Source organism: Lepisma saccharinum, chromosome 1 (genome assembly GCF_977018435.1).
Source record: "Lepisma saccharinum chromosome 1, izLepSacc3.1, whole genome shotgun sequence".
NCBI classification, from domain to species: Eukaryota; Metazoa; Arthropoda; class Insecta; order Zygentoma; family Lepismatidae; genus Lepisma; species Lepisma saccharinum.
Window position 1 is genome coordinate 165,003,352 of NC_139229.1, and position 15,565 is coordinate 165,018,916.

General features: G+C 40.7%; 2 protein-coding genes across 3 annotated transcripts in view; one reads left to right on the forward strand and one right to left on the reverse strand.

Annotated features, from left to right (window-relative positions):
• Positions 1-11,817, forward strand: part of LOC146003645 (uncharacterized) — a 43,128-nt gene extending 31,311 nt beyond the window's left edge. For both annotated transcript variants that reach the window (XM_083141988.1, XM_083141995.1), the window contains exons 3-7: positions 38-6,206; positions 8,565-8,695; positions 9,558-9,683; positions 10,371-10,516; positions 11,273-11,817. In XM_083141988.1, coding sequence (XP_082998114.1) covers positions 38-6,206; positions 8,565-8,695; positions 9,558-9,683; positions 10,371-10,516; positions 11,273-11,446 — 6,746 coding nt within the window. In that variant the 3' untranslated portion in view covers positions 11,447-11,817. The remainder of the gene's footprint in view (positions 1-37; positions 6,207-8,564; positions 8,696-9,557; positions 9,684-10,370; positions 10,517-11,272) is intronic.
• The window catches only part of mas (trypsin-like serine protease domain-containing protein masquerade), a 419,698-nt gene that overhangs the window by 166,179 nt on the left and 237,954 nt on the right, over positions 1-15,565 (reverse strand). Inside the window, exon 3 of the mRNA XM_083142029.1 lies at positions 6,450-6,603. The gene's annotated coding sequence lies outside the window, so the exon portion shown is untranslated. The remainder of the gene's footprint in view (positions 1-6,449; positions 6,604-15,565) is intronic.

The window sequence follows — 15,565 nt, forward strand, 5'->3', positions numbered from 1 at the left end:
TAGGAAAGATACAATCATTTATCTCCTCTATCCACAGGTTTGTTTGTAATCATGGGAGTGAACACCTGTCGCCAAGGAACCGGCTATTGCTTGCTGGGGGTTGACTGCACACTGGACGAAGATTTCCTGCCTGACGATGAAGGTGGACATTGCAATGGTCTGCGTTCCGCCTTCACGCCCAGCGCGCACTTCGTTTGCTGCAAGTACAACATCAAAGAAGAGGAAAAGGACTCAATATTCCCCGAGAGGAAGCCCTCATCTCCTCCTCCAGATGATTTGCCGGAACTGTCATCGTCTCAGTCTCCGGTGACAGTGGTTACAGTGGACCAATTCATCTCAATGTCACCGTCGGCCGTCACCGAAATGGTCGACCGTTTCTCGCCTGCGATGACTACACCATCGTCAGAAAACGTGCCGTCTCCTGATGTGGAAGATGAGGTCAAAGTGCCTTCGGAAGATGGTGGTACGCTTGGAGCTGAAGAAGAAATTGCTCAAGTTGACAATGCTGTTAAGCCAATGGATAATATGCCCTCAGAATCCAGCGGAAGTATGTCTACAGGAGATACGATGGACAAACAGTCTGCAGCTGAAATGCCTATGGATGACATGTCTTCAGGCTCTAGCGGAAGCATGTCTTCAGAAGATGCGATGGTAGACAAACAACCTGCAGCTGAAATGCCTATGGATGACATGTCTTCAGGGTCTAGCGGAAGCATGTCTTCAGAAGATGCGATGGTGGACAAACAACCTGCAGCTGAAATGCCTATGGATGACATGTCTTCAGGGTCTAGCGGAAGCATGTCTTCAGAAGATGCGATGGTAGACAAACAACCTGCGGCTGAAATGCCTATGGATGACATGTCTTCAGGGTCTAGCGGAAGCATGTCTTCAGAAGATGCGATGGTAGACAAACAACCTGCAGCTGAAATGCCTATGGATGACTTGTCTTCAGGGTCTAGCGGAAGCATGTCTTCAGAAGATGCGATGGTAGACAAACAACCTGCAGCTGAAATGCCTATGGATGACATGTCTTCAGGTTCTGTTGGCAGTATGTCTTCAGGAGATGTGATGGTAGACAAACAGCCTAGTGCTGACATGACAGTTGATGAAAGCATGCCAGCAGAAAGTGATAATATGGACGGAGACAAGATACCCATGGCCGAAGAACCCGCAATGCCAGATCAGAAGCAACCATCTTCAGACATATCCGAAGGCGTACAACAAGTACCAGAAACAAATGTAGTTAATGATCAATCAACATCGATATCAGATATGCCAGGTATACCTGGTGAAGATATGTCATCCGTTATGGAAGATGAAAAGATGCCAATGATAGATATGCCTGTGGAAACAGGAGATTCTTTGCAGACCTCAGACATGACAGCCGACAAAATTCCCGACCAAGAAATGCCATCTGCAGATATGCCGAGTGACAAGGTGCCAGCTGCGGGCGAAGGTAGTCAAATCCCGACAATCTCAGATACGTCTATGACACCAGAATTAGAAAAACCCGTTTTGAATGACGACATGCAAAAGCCTATGGATGATGATAAACCCACTATTTTATCGGATGCTTCGTCTGACAAGGATCCCATGGCAGACATGCCGGTAGGGACTGGACTAGAAACACCAACTGATGGGTCTGCTGTCGTAAAGGTACCGGAACCAGAAACTCCTGCCGCATCGGACGAGGTGCAGACATCATCTGACGTTTCATCTTCATCACAAAATACCGTGGCTGTTGTAGAAACCACTCAAGCTGATATACCAAAGGAGGAAGACAAACCACAGATACCGGATGGTATTAGCGAAAGTAAACCTTCAATTTCCGAGGGTTCTTCTGATCAAATTTCACCTGCGGCTGATGTCTTAACAGATACAGCTGGTAGCGACTCCAGTGTACCAGTGGCCGCCGACTCACCAGTTTCACAGCCAATTGGAGTAGTAGACGATGAAAAGGAGACTGAGAACGAACAAGTACCTGATGAGACCGATAATCTAGTTTCACCCCAACCGGACGCCGGTGTGATATCAGAAGCACAAACTGAAGCAATAGCTACCAATCAATCTGATTCCGCATCAAGTCCGGCAGGATCATCTACAACATCAAGGCCTTTAAGGCCAGATTCAGACGAGGATGACGACGACGATGATGATGATGACGACGATGATGATACGTTTGATTTTGGTGCGGTTTTCGACGATATTGTAGACTTGTTCGGTGTGAAAATCTCAGGCACTTCAGAAGAATCAATTGAAGTTGACAGTGGAAGCGTGGAAGACAACTTGTCAAACACAACTTCAACAACAAACCTTGACCACAAGATTGCGTCTACAACTCCTAAAGTACAAGATTTAAGTTCAACAACTACAAACCCCCACTTTTCTCAAGATAATGAAGTTGATCATATTGTTGCCTATGTTACGAAGGAAAAACCAGTGCCAGTAGATATCACCACAATGCAAACTAACGATATCCCAAAAGTAGAAGAGCCTGCAACAACAATTAGATACGAACCACAACCCGACGAAACAACTGAAACGGAAGTACAAAGTGTAAATGACATGATCGAAGAAGTAACCGGAGATCCAATCACTGAAATTGAATTAGCAGAAAGTGACAAAATATCCTCTGAACTTGGCGAGGAAGAACCATCACAACAGGATGCTGCACTTGTCACAAATCTTGATGAAATAAGTCAGAATTATCTTCTTCCAGAACACGGCGAAGCTGCAATTATGGACATTGTATTCCATCTTAAAGCTCCAGAAAGAGACGCAATTATATACAGTGAAATTCCAGAGGAGAATGATGAAGGAACAGCTGTGTTGAAACCGAGTGCTGAATCTGACCAAATGGAAACTGAAAGCAATGTAGATGTCGATGAAACTAATTCTCAATCCAGCGAAGATAATAATTCTCCAAATTTCTCCACTGGAGTACCACCGGAACAAAAAGATCAAATGAGCAATACAGAAACATCAACTAAAATTGCAGAAGATACAACAGAAAACATGAATATTCGAGATTATTATGCACCAGAAGAACAAGATATCGTCATAGAAGGAGAAGATATTATCATGAATGATATAGAAAAGACAACAGTTAGTGCAGGTGGAATGTCAGATACTGGCGTGGGTTCAGAAGGCCAAGAGGAGCCAATGGGCAACAGTGAGAAGATAGCTAAACCTCAAGAAACTGAGCAAAATTCACCTGCTATGACAATGAAACCAGCTGTAGATATTTCGCCGGAAATGAATGCTGATAGGAATCCAAATGTCGACAATGTGAATGACATCAATCCAACCACTGAGAGATTTGAAGAGGGCAGTATTGCCTTAACAGGAATTCCAAATTCCGAAGATTCTGCACAGATTGATAAAGAACCTACAGGAACGCTATCATTTCCTGAACAGGGATCCGCATTTGAAGGGATGAATAAAGACGAAAGTGCCAAACCAGCAGATGGACTGATCAAAGGTCCTTTGACCGTGGAAACTGAGGACGTATCAGAAGAAAATAATAACGTGAAAAGAAATGACCAAAATAACTCTGAGAGCGAACATTCGCAAATGAGCCATATAAATGAAGAAATTGAAAATGTAGTAATGGGCTCTCCTGATGTGACAACGATGAGCTCTAGCGAAGGCGAAATAGAAGATAGTTCGTCATCGTTAGAAAAAGAAAATTCTGAAATGTTGTTGCACTCTGGAGGTTCGAATGAAGGTATAATATCAAGTAATGCTGAAAGCACAGTAACATCTTCATCTGATTCTGTTAGCGAAGAGAGTTATCAATCAACAACAATCTGTGATGACTACTCGACCGAAACAGTAATCTATGAAACGGAAGAGAAGAGCGACCTTGGAGAATCTCATGGTTCATCCTCTGACGAAGGTACCAGCAGCTTAGAATCTGACCTTTTAACATCTTCAGATAGTAACGAGGTGGATTTGAACAAGGAAACTCCAGAAAGTGGAGACAATGTTATACTACCTGAGGAAAGTAAAAATGACGAACCTCTTGAAGTATCCACCACTACAGAAATTCCTACTGAATCACCAAACATAAAGGAAGACATAGAAAGTACAAATGAAAACATACCCGATGAGAAGCCAGAAAATGAAAATCAACCTAACATGGGTACGGAATCTGACACAACAACTTCAAGTTTAAAACCTGAAGACGTGCCTGATGACTTATTTTCCAGTATCCAAGCTATATCTGACACTTTGTCTGACGTAAGAGAAGATGAGGACAAGGAAATAGTACAGGAAGATATTGATAGCAACTTAGAAATGCAAGAAGATATTCAGCAGACTGACTCCTATAAACCACATGATAGTATATTATTAGGCACTTCGAAGAACGCAGCTGTACTGACAACAGAAGATGTAATCGCCAATGATGATGAAACAGTTCCAATTAATGTTCCTGATGAAAATCCCACCGTAGAAGTAAATACTGTTGAGCCTATGGTAGAAATAGCTGACGATGATAAAATGGATAATGATCAGCCCACGCTCGAAAAGATAAGAGAAGGTAATTCAGATGCCAAAGAATCACCAAATCTTGAAGACGATGACGACTTGAATATTGCCCTTTTGCTAGAAAACAGCAATGAACATAACAATCGTCTGCAAATTAATACGCATCCAAGCACAACCGATGCTCAAACGGCTACTGTTCCAATAGATGAAGCACCTGCAACAGAACCATCAGCAAATGAATTGAAGTCTGAACAATACGTAAAGTCTCCATACAACCGTTATTCAGACGCGAACAAAGATGAGCCACAAAAATCTGATAATTTGGACTTAAAACAAGGTTCTACAAAAGAAGGATCAAAGGTATCACAATCTGCCGATTCCTCAAAGCAGGAAACAAATCTTGAGCAAATCAGCTCAAAGGATTCGCAATCAAAAGAAACTAGTTCCCAGCAAGACGGTTCTTTGAAGGTGAAATCAAAAACTGAGCAATTGGAATCAGAAGTAGAGCTGGTAAAAGCAGAACCCGAACATGTTAAGTCAGAACCTGGGAAACAGGAGTCCGTACCTGTACAACTAAAGTCAGAAGTTGAGAAAATAAATGAAGAACCTGAACAAGTGAAGTTAGAACCTGGGGAGCTGGAGTCAGAACCTGTGCAATTAAAGGAGGAACCTGAACAACAAAAGCAAGAAACTGAACAAACGAAGTCAGAACCTGACCAACCAAAGCCAGAACAGCTGAAGACTGAAAATGAAGAACTAAACCCAGAGCCTCAAGAAGTACCATCCCAAAATTCTGATCCAACATTAGCAAAAGACACAGATTCTTCGAACGCCGTCATTCCTGATGTGGATAAAGAATCCATCGGCAATGAAAACGTGGAGCATCAACAAGACGATGTACCCAAAGAGAATCAGGTGACAAGTGACATTCAACAATCTCAGTCCGAGTCAAAACTTTCAGAGAACGAAATGTCAATTGTCAAGTCGGAACTTAAAGAGAAGGAGAGCAATAATGCGCAGATTGGGCCAAGTGACCCGCCATTGTTGAAATCAGAATCTGAGTTACCAAACCATCCTATTCAAAGTTCAACAGAAATGGAACAATCTTCACCGATCATGAACACGGAAAGAATAAATCCAATGAACAATCAAGATGGCTCCTTTACAGATGCACCTGGAACAGAAAGTTCTGGTAACATTGACGGAGATGACACTGTTACCGAATCTCCACAATCAGCAGATGAAATTGAGAACTATACCGAGCAAGAAATGAAAAACCCTAGAGGTGAAAATGAAAATGGTAGCGAAACAACATACCAACCTGTAGATACAACAGAAACCACGACATACTCCACGATAGAGGATGAGCTTTTCGAAAACGAGAACGAAGTTGACAGTGTGATTTCCAGAACAGATCCTGCTGTGGTTGATGATGCTACAGAAGAGGTAACGGAGTCAACACTTGAAATATTAAAAGGTAGCAATTCAGAAGAAGCAAGCCCAGTTCCAGACATCGAGCAGCCAGCAGCAGAGATAAAGAACGACATGGTCGTGAAGAGATCAGCATGCGGGCAATCAGGAGCAGGAGACTCCTCAACATGTTGGATCGTATATTTTGTCTCCAGTGAGGATCCATCTGCGAGGAAAACCCCAGTCTGCAGTGGTAGTCTGATCGACTCAGATCTCGTGGTGACATCGGCCAGCTGTGCTGTTAGGTAAGTGGAAATATCCTTGCAATTTGTCTTTTGAAGAATAAGAGGGTTTATTTGTATAAACTTCCTGTCTACACTATGTCACAACACTTTAATTTGTTATCAGACACTCTCGTTATCCGCAATGTCATTTCTAAATAACGCTTAGGGTGATATGTTGTCTCTAGACAATTTGAAATCTTCTTTATACATCAATAGACAGAACACGAAGAAAAACATTGGATGCAAACTAATGAAAGGTCTTACCTTAGGTGATCCACTGATTTGTGTCCTTGAGTATTTTCAAGTTGAATTGATGTCTTCTCTTTTCCTGGATCGGCGAGCCCGTTGATGAGAGGTGTCGAGTGGAACTATTGCCTTGATGGTGTTTATGTTGATTAGTAGTCCCTCATTCGTGGTACTGTGACGAGAAGGGTAAAGAAAGGCGTGAGAATCAAGTTGAATTATGTAACTTTAGATGATTGTTTACACACTTTTTAATGTAATTCAGTTTCGCAGATTTTTCTCCTGAATACAACACAAAACAGTTCTTTGTTTAAGTTAAGTAGATTAAGTCTATTCCTTCAGATCATAAGCAGCAGAGTGGTTGCCACAGGAAGAGTGACACAAAAAATGCCCTGAACCCATCCCCCTGCTGACACAAATAAAATACATTATTTTTTTTCATGTAATGCAAATATGTATTTCAACATCTTTGTTAATTGCTCATTGCAAAATCAGCATCCTTGTCCACCAAGGGGTGGAGAAATTTAGAAAAATAAATACAATACATTATAGTACTGACGAATTGACAGCGGCTGTACAATCACTAACAGCAAATACATGTTGCAATCCATTCCACCAATCCAAGTTTCGATACATTACGAACCAAACATGAACGCCTGTTTATATACGAGCAATTTGTTTACTATTGTCCTTGTTGTTGACTACAATGTTCCACTTGATACAAGGGAAAAGCAGCTTTCTCTCTTTCAATTACAACACCCAGAATCAATAACATTTCTAATACTCTTAAGAAGAAGATAGTGTTTTTTTTCAATTAAGTAAGTTCAGATTTTTATCGTAAATTCGTTTATTTCAACCGAAATTAATACCTTTTGAAGAAGGTTCCAGTAGAAAAAAATCACAATTTTCATGTTTGAATACATGTATCGAACCATGCAATATATTACATAATATGCACTAAAGGTAATATATATGCAATAATCCTTCAAACGAGAAACAGCCTCTTGCTTTGACAAAGAAATAATTATGTATAATTATTTCACTTCATATTTATTCATTAATAGCTACATACAATAGAAATTTCTAGAAAATGCCAAAATTCACCTACGTTTTCCATGATTTTCCTTAGGTCAGGTAGAATTTGATTCCATGTTACGGGGAATAATTCTTTACACGTCGATACTGAAATATCAGAGTAAATATACCTATCTGCAAGTTCAGAGCAATTCTGGTTATGCACGGATGGAAGCTTTGTTTTGTGGATGACCACATGCTTATTGGCCTCCAAGGTAAAAGCTGAAGTATTTGTTTCGGGATACAAGAGAAGAAAAACTTCATGAAGAACACCGTCAGGTTGTCCGTGGAGGCTGTTGCTGGACGTTTTGCTGTTTTGTCTGTATCTGCATAGGTCGCTTCTTGTGAACTGCCTCTTCAGACGGATTGTTGAAGACTAAACCGCAATCGAAAGACTGTTATGTTAACATGTCATCTTGTCGATATGGTTGAGCAACAGTTTGCACGATGTTCAGTCTAGCTGAAGCCGGTTTTACACGGAGCTAAATCAGGAGACTTGAGTTAACTCGGTACTCTTGATCTCGCCACTAAAGTTCCCAGGTTCGAGTCCTTGTGTAGGAGTTGGTGTTCTTTCTTAGTGTCCCTTCGTCCATTTCACCTATTCTCATCGTCACGATTTGCCAAAGTGGCAGAAAACCAACCCAAATAACAAAATACAATACAGAAGAATTCCGATGATTTGACAGATACCCCACAATGCATGTTACAGTCCACACAACGAATCCAAGTTCCGACAAAGAGTAATTTTATTGAACAAATGCCAGCCAATAAGTGTTGCAATACCGTGACTGTTCTATTTCACGTAGCAAACATAAACGCACGTTTTGTTGAAACACCTTATATAAGCTATATCTAATGTCAAAAGTAACAAGCGAATAGTCCATCAAAAGAACACAGGGTGTACATTAAAAAAGACAAAAAGTAGTGATGGACAATTTGTCCACCATTATCCTTGTGGTTGTTTGTACTATTCTCAACATGACGAAATAAAAACAGCCTTATCTGTTTCAAATACAATACCCATAATATAATAAGTAACATTTCTAACATTTCTTTCCTTAGGCTATTTTCGTCTGGTCTCCAGAACGCGAGAATAGTGACATCAAGCACAAACTCATTGAATTACAAGATATCCGAAGTTATCGTGCACGAAAATTACCATGCTCTGCCTCAGCTATCACTGAACGATATAGGTAAGTAACCATAAACATGGCAATGTTTATTTAAAAGTTTAGAAATGAAATTCTCATTTCTGTCGTCCAGTTATTCTATGACTAATAAAGTTCAATTCTCTCTCTTCTTTCTGATACTGTTATTCATAAAGTTATGTAAAGTATAGAGGTCATTTATCTAATTGTACCACCCACGGTAATAGTGTCCCGTGAGTATTTTGATATAATATACATTGTAGTTAGAACGTGTTGCTTAAAATATCACTCCAAATATCACTCCAGTATTGCATCACTCATTTCGTGTCATATATTCTACATTGTATATCGACTGTTTATTGGTTACTTCGAGGTGTCTAGCTCTTTCCAAACGTGTGTTCATGTTTCGGACGTGGCCCTTTCATGTGCCCCCAAATGTTTCATGTTTGAGGAAAATTCATTTTAATATTATGAAAACCCTGCAAATATTATTTACATAGAAAACTTTGCATTCATATCACAATGTTTTATCTTCTTATAGCTATATACTTGTAGGTACATACGTTATATAATGTATAATATACTTTACATAATATACATATGTATTATAAAAAAATGGCTCCACAAACACATTACCCTACGTCCATGGTTTTTACAAAATTGCACGATTTTTTCATACCCTTTTCACTTTTAAATTAATTACCCAGACCTTTACAGGTTTTTCAAGTATGTGGAAACTTGTGGCATGTCATTCACTGTAATTTTTGCTACAGCTTGCTTCCAAAGTACAGTCAATACTGTTTTCATTCTAAAGATGAACAGAGTTTAAAAAATGCTCACGCCCTTGCGGTTATTGCCCTAACTGAAATTGCGATATGCTTTCTAAAGTGCCTTGTTGTTCTTTCAGGACTTGTTCGCCTGTCTTCGGCCGTGGTTAGCGAGGACCCTGCGTGTAACATTTGCCTGCCCAAGGCGGGAGTCGACTTCAGTGGTCGCAAGTGCCAGGCCCTTCGAGTACAGAGCGCTGCCGAAGGTTGGTGAAAATAACTTCGTTTCTTGACAAGTATTCTGTTTTACAGAACAATTTTGTGTTTAAAAATGCATGGTAAAGACTTATTAACGTTGGTAATCTCTTAATTGTCAATAAATAAGAGGATATGTGAGTGAATTCGAAATACTCTGGTAATCACGTGTTCATTTTTTCTCTACAGTCTTTCTCCTCCTTCCCTCTTTCTCGATCTACTTCCTTTTGCCACCCATTTTCTATATCTGAACTATTTCTGTTTCTCTTTCATTCACTTTTCACCTATTCCTTCCCCTTCAACTATTCTCCGTCTACTGCAAGAACGAATTCAATGTAAACAAATACATGTGACTTCTGAGAAAATTATATTGGTTGTTCGAATGGAAGCTGCACGGCAATTTTGCGCGTAGGCATATAGTTCACGTGACAAAGACATATCACTCAACGTACAAAGGTGTGATACCTTATATTATGAACTATACAGCTACAACCAATACCATATCCATCCGCAAAGTAACACAAGAACTAACACGCAAAAAAGGAACTATTTTTCAGTGGTAATCACGTGGTAATCCCTGACATCCACCTCCTTCTGGTGATTCGTACTCTGCTCAATGAATATGTTTCATAATGTAATTTAAAACAGGTTAATTTTTAAGTAATTCAAATTTTAAATACTGAATGGTGCATTTTCAGGAAGGAAGCATGTAACGGCCCAGAAAGTTGAAGAGGAAACAGAAAGCAGAGCCACCTGTGATGATATCGTGAAAACTCGTTCAGCTACAACAAGAAATCCATCTTTCTTGTGCTCCAAGACGAGTGGAAGGGAAAGCAGGAAACAGGTAAGAATATCAGTTGATAAACGTCGGCAATAATAATATGCATTATCATAAAGGGTTGATTTGTTGTTTTAAGTCGACTTTATGTACAGATAGGCTAATCGGGACTTGACCTACAGTTTAAAGTGGGATCCGAACTACTACGTGCTTCCACCGGTATCGAACCCGGGACCCCTTCATTACAAGGCGATCAAGTTACCACTACGCCATCGAGGAGGATTATATTATTCATTTCCAAGTCTCTACAGACGGGTTAATGCAAAAAAGAAAAAAAACACTTATATTTTTAATGCTCACTACAATCAGATTAAATGTAATGGTACGTTGGGATTAATGGGTTGATTCAGTTGACCGCTTCTACTTGTAAAAAGGTTTTGTCCAGTTAATGCAACCTGAAACAATGAGAATAATTTTTGTCTTAATGGTGAAAATTATTTGTGGCTGGGTTAATAATATATGTCAATGTTTTTTATTTTTCTCCTCGTTCACCTTCAGTGCCCACTTCTATATTTTAGTGGATTAACATACCTTCCATTACCTATGTTTTGGTGAATTTACATGTCTTTCATTACATGTCTTTTAGTGGATTTACTTCTCTTTCATTGCCTATTTTTGAGCCTTTGAATGAGGATTTTTCTTATATTTCAATGACTTTAAAGCTGAATTTTTTTACGAATGGTTGTTCAAATCATTACACCTATAAGCACTGGTGCTATATAGTTGTTCAGTAAATGTATATTTTTATTTTCTTACTTGCAGCAAGCTAGCAACAACGGAAGTCCCCTTGTATGCGAAGAGAGCGGAAGCTACCTTCTGGCTGGCGTCACTTCCGTCAGCTCCAACGAGAAGTCCGCCATCTACACGCCCATCACGAATTACATATCCTGGATTCGATCCAACAGCCAGACGAGGGAGAGAGGATTTATCGTATGATGAAAGCGTGTGCAACTCAAAAAGACTGCTGTTACAAAAATATGGTGGTTGGGGAATGGGTTTAGGTTGGATGGATCTGAAACAAATCCAACCGTGGGGACTACTTGGAAATATACAAACTTTTGGTGTTCGATAAAGAAATCATTGGATGCCTTCCAATTCCAGTGGTATAGATTTTGGTACTCAATTTGTGCATCAGCCTTATTTTTTCAACATAGTTTTATCAAAATTCTTGGAAGAATAGTTAAAAAATATTAAACCATTGTTTCTTTCCAATGGGTAATATCATGATGAATTAGAGTTTAGTATGTGAAAACATTATCCTATTCTAGAATATTGAATTTTTAACGACTTTTATTTTAATATATATATATATATATATATATATATATATATATATATATATATATATATATATATATACACACACATATATTACAAGACTTAAGGATTTGGAAAATAAATGTTCGTGTAATACACTAGTGAAATGTGCTATGAAATGTCACCTTAGTGTTCAAAACACAAAGAACACTAATTTATAAACTTTAGGAATAGTAATTGTTATAACACAGTTAGGGCAACATTTCTGACGAACAATATATGAAATTGCTGTTAGTACATATTCACTTCACTTACTATATATTTAATGTACACTGGAATTGAGGCATCTAATATGCTTTTGGTCTATACGTATTTATACAATGGATTTTCTCCCCGTGCCATATAATTATTATCAAAATGCCTTTGAAGCCGTGCAGTAAACACGCCGTATGTAAATATATGTACCTTTTATATACCTATGTGGTTTTTATACGGTTACGTTTTTGTTATAAAGCTGCTCGTTTTGTAAATAAAGTATTTCCAAAAAAAAAATACACAGAATGGTCACTCATTTGCTTTAAGTGTAGATTTTAGTTGTGTGTTTAATTCCAGTTGGCAATTCAAAATAGATAGTAGGTCATAGTAACATTACCCTATGGGCATCGGAAGCAGTGTGATCAAAACCATTCTCGGGACTGGTAGCGGCGATTGAGTGCCAAAACTAGAGGAAAGGGGGGGTGGGCAAGGACAGTTTACTTTCTCTTGTTAGACAAAGCTTAACATTAAGAGGCAATAGTGCGGTTGCAAAAGTGGCAAAATTGCCCCCCACGAACCCTTAGTCGCCGACACTGCTCCAGGCACATTTAACCCTAAAGGTCGACCTCGGGTTCTCACTGACGTGAGGCTAGGAGAGAGTGATTAAAATTGCATTGGGGTTAGCAAAAACGTATCATACATGCTTACACATTTTCACACGTCACATGGTGATTAATAAAAGGAATCACGTCCTATAATATTGGTCAGGTTGTTGGCCAGCTGCCACTCCCGGGCGTTATCCCACTACTGCTCAACACGAGGACTTTTGGATGCTCGGTTTCCCGCCTGGCCCGGTACGCCCCTCCTTAGCCAACCTGGATCCCTCGGGCTCCCCCAAGAGAACCATATTGGTGCCAAGCTTAGTGCGGACGCCCAGTCGACGTGGACAACAGGACTCCCGACCTCAAACCGTCCTCTGATTCCGGCCTCCAGGAAGCTGGATTACAGGAGCACGCCACGACTCCCAGCCGACGACTACCTCAGAGTTATGAGAGTTTCAAATGATTTAACGCGTTTGTTTACTTTTTCTAGTTTTCATTTTGCAGCTGCTATTCATATATTTGTTAGTGATGGTTGATGACAGCGAGTAATTAACTTAAACATACTGAAAAAAAAATAATAATGTAGGCTATTAAAAATTCAAGGCAGACTTACAAATCAAGAGAGTACATTGTAACGGCCTTGTCAATAATAATAATCATGACAGTATGACGTATTTCTGAACATTTGCGGTTAACGACTAACCTTTATGTTAACCTTTAAGAAAAATGGGGATAATGAAGATACTGTTTTTTTTTTTAAGAAAGGTAGTAATATTAAATGTACAATTTATAAGTTACATACTAAGTATTTTTCAGTGTTTTATGAGATTAACGTTGATAAATCTTAATACACTGGTGTGCAAAACCTAAGGACGAAAGTAAGTTTCGCATGCTGTGTCAGTTACAAGCGGCATAGATCGGTGAAACTTGAACCATACATACAAAGTAATGTTACAGTATGATACAGGAAAGAACAGAGAAAAACACGTGATGATCAGAACAGAAAATGACATTTTTACGCATAGACCGGAAATTACACTGAAGGCACTGCGACTCATGATGGCCCCGTGACATTACAGAAGTAATGAAATGGTCCTTAGAAGGGTGTGTGATCACCACGGACAGCGATGCATGCTCTGCAACGTGCTCCCATGCTGCTCACAAGGTTGGTAATGAGTTCTTGTGGTATAGTAGTCCATGCCTCCACCAGCGCTGTTGTCAACTGTTGGATGGTTGTTGGTGCATATGGACGTGCTGCAAGACGTCTCCCCATTGCATCCCACACGTGCTCGATGGGATTCAAATCGGGGGAACGGGCAGGCCAGTCCATGCGCCGAATATCCTCTCGTTCCAAGAGCTCCGCCACTTGCGCTGTTCTATGCGGTCGCGCATTATCATCCATAAAGATGAATTCGGGGCCAACTGCACCTCTGAAAAGACGCACGTGGGGAAGAAGAACAGTGTCACAATAACGTTGACCGGTGACTGTACCGCGTTCAAAAATTTGGAGGTCGGTACGCGCATGCAACATTATGCTTCCCCACACAAGAACACCTGCACCACCAAAACGATCATGCTCGACAATATTCCTAGGTTCATTGCGTGTTCCCACCTCTCGCAGACGAGTGTACGTCCAGAATCACTACTCGAACTGAATCTGCTCTCGTCTGAGAAGAGAACGCGACCCCACTCCTCCTCGGTCCAGTCCTGATGTTCTTGGCACCACCGCAAACGGTGCCGCCGATGCGCGGGTGTCAACGGAACACAACGTAATGGCCGTCGGGCAAAGAGACCACACCCATGCAGTCGACGTGTCACTGTGGATCGTGAGATTGGACGAATCGCGGTCCTGTTAAATGTGTTTGCAATTCCACCCGCTGTTTGACGTTGGTCCCTGCGTGCCTGTTGCACAATGTAGCGGTCGTCCGCTGCCGTAGTTGACCGTGGTCGATCACCACCTCTTCTTTGCACAGCAGTGCCTGTGGTTCGGAACGCTCTCCATGCACGTGAAACAATGCTGTGGGCAATCCCAAACTCCTGGGCCACACTCGTCACACTTCGTCCTTCTTCCAGTTTCCCGATGATTCTTCCCCGTGTGAACGCATCCAAATGTTGTCTCCGGGCCATGTTGTTGTGAGTAACACCACCACAATGCACCTTAACAGCCCTCTGACTGAAACACACTGTCTCGTCCCATTCATTCAACTGCTTCATGTTGTTGGAGCTGACCCATTCGGCGCAATGGTCACGCTGGCGTCATGCCATGCAACTTCTTGGTCCCTGTGCATGTGTAGTCAACCTCTGGCAACATGCTGCCGGGCTTTCATTCATTTGCACCGACTACGAAATATTTTATGTTACTTTATCTATCTCGTCCTTAGGTTTTGCACACCAGTGTATTTGTGGAAATGTGTAGTGGTCCGTGGTCATCTAACCCACCCTCGATTTCGCAAATAATTTTTTTATGAAGATTATGTGTTGCTAAGTGTGAAGAAAGAAATTCTGGAGCGCGGAAAGAAGTATTTAGTACTGTACAGCCGTTTATAGTTGAGATATAGCCATTTGAAGTTGCGAGGTGGAAGTCTACTTGCGGCCATGTTAGTTACGTAGCACCCGTACCGATCGATGTAGTCGGTTTTTCAGGGCTTTAACCCAAGAAATTTCATGAAAATTGCTGTCAAAATTTCCCGCCGATTCCGACCCGCCCCTGGGGTAATTAACCTACCGCCTGCAACCGCTATCGCGGCCCCGCCTTTCTCTATATAATTTCCTTTGGAAAGCATGTTATAAACTGCCCGGAGCCACCTGCCCAACACTATTTCTCGCACTGAAACGTTATAAAGCTACCAAAGAATTAAACCTCATAAGGAAACTTACCTCTTTATCCTAAGGCCAGGCACTTGCGGATCGAAGTAAAAGTTTCGTGAGTCGTATGTTCAAA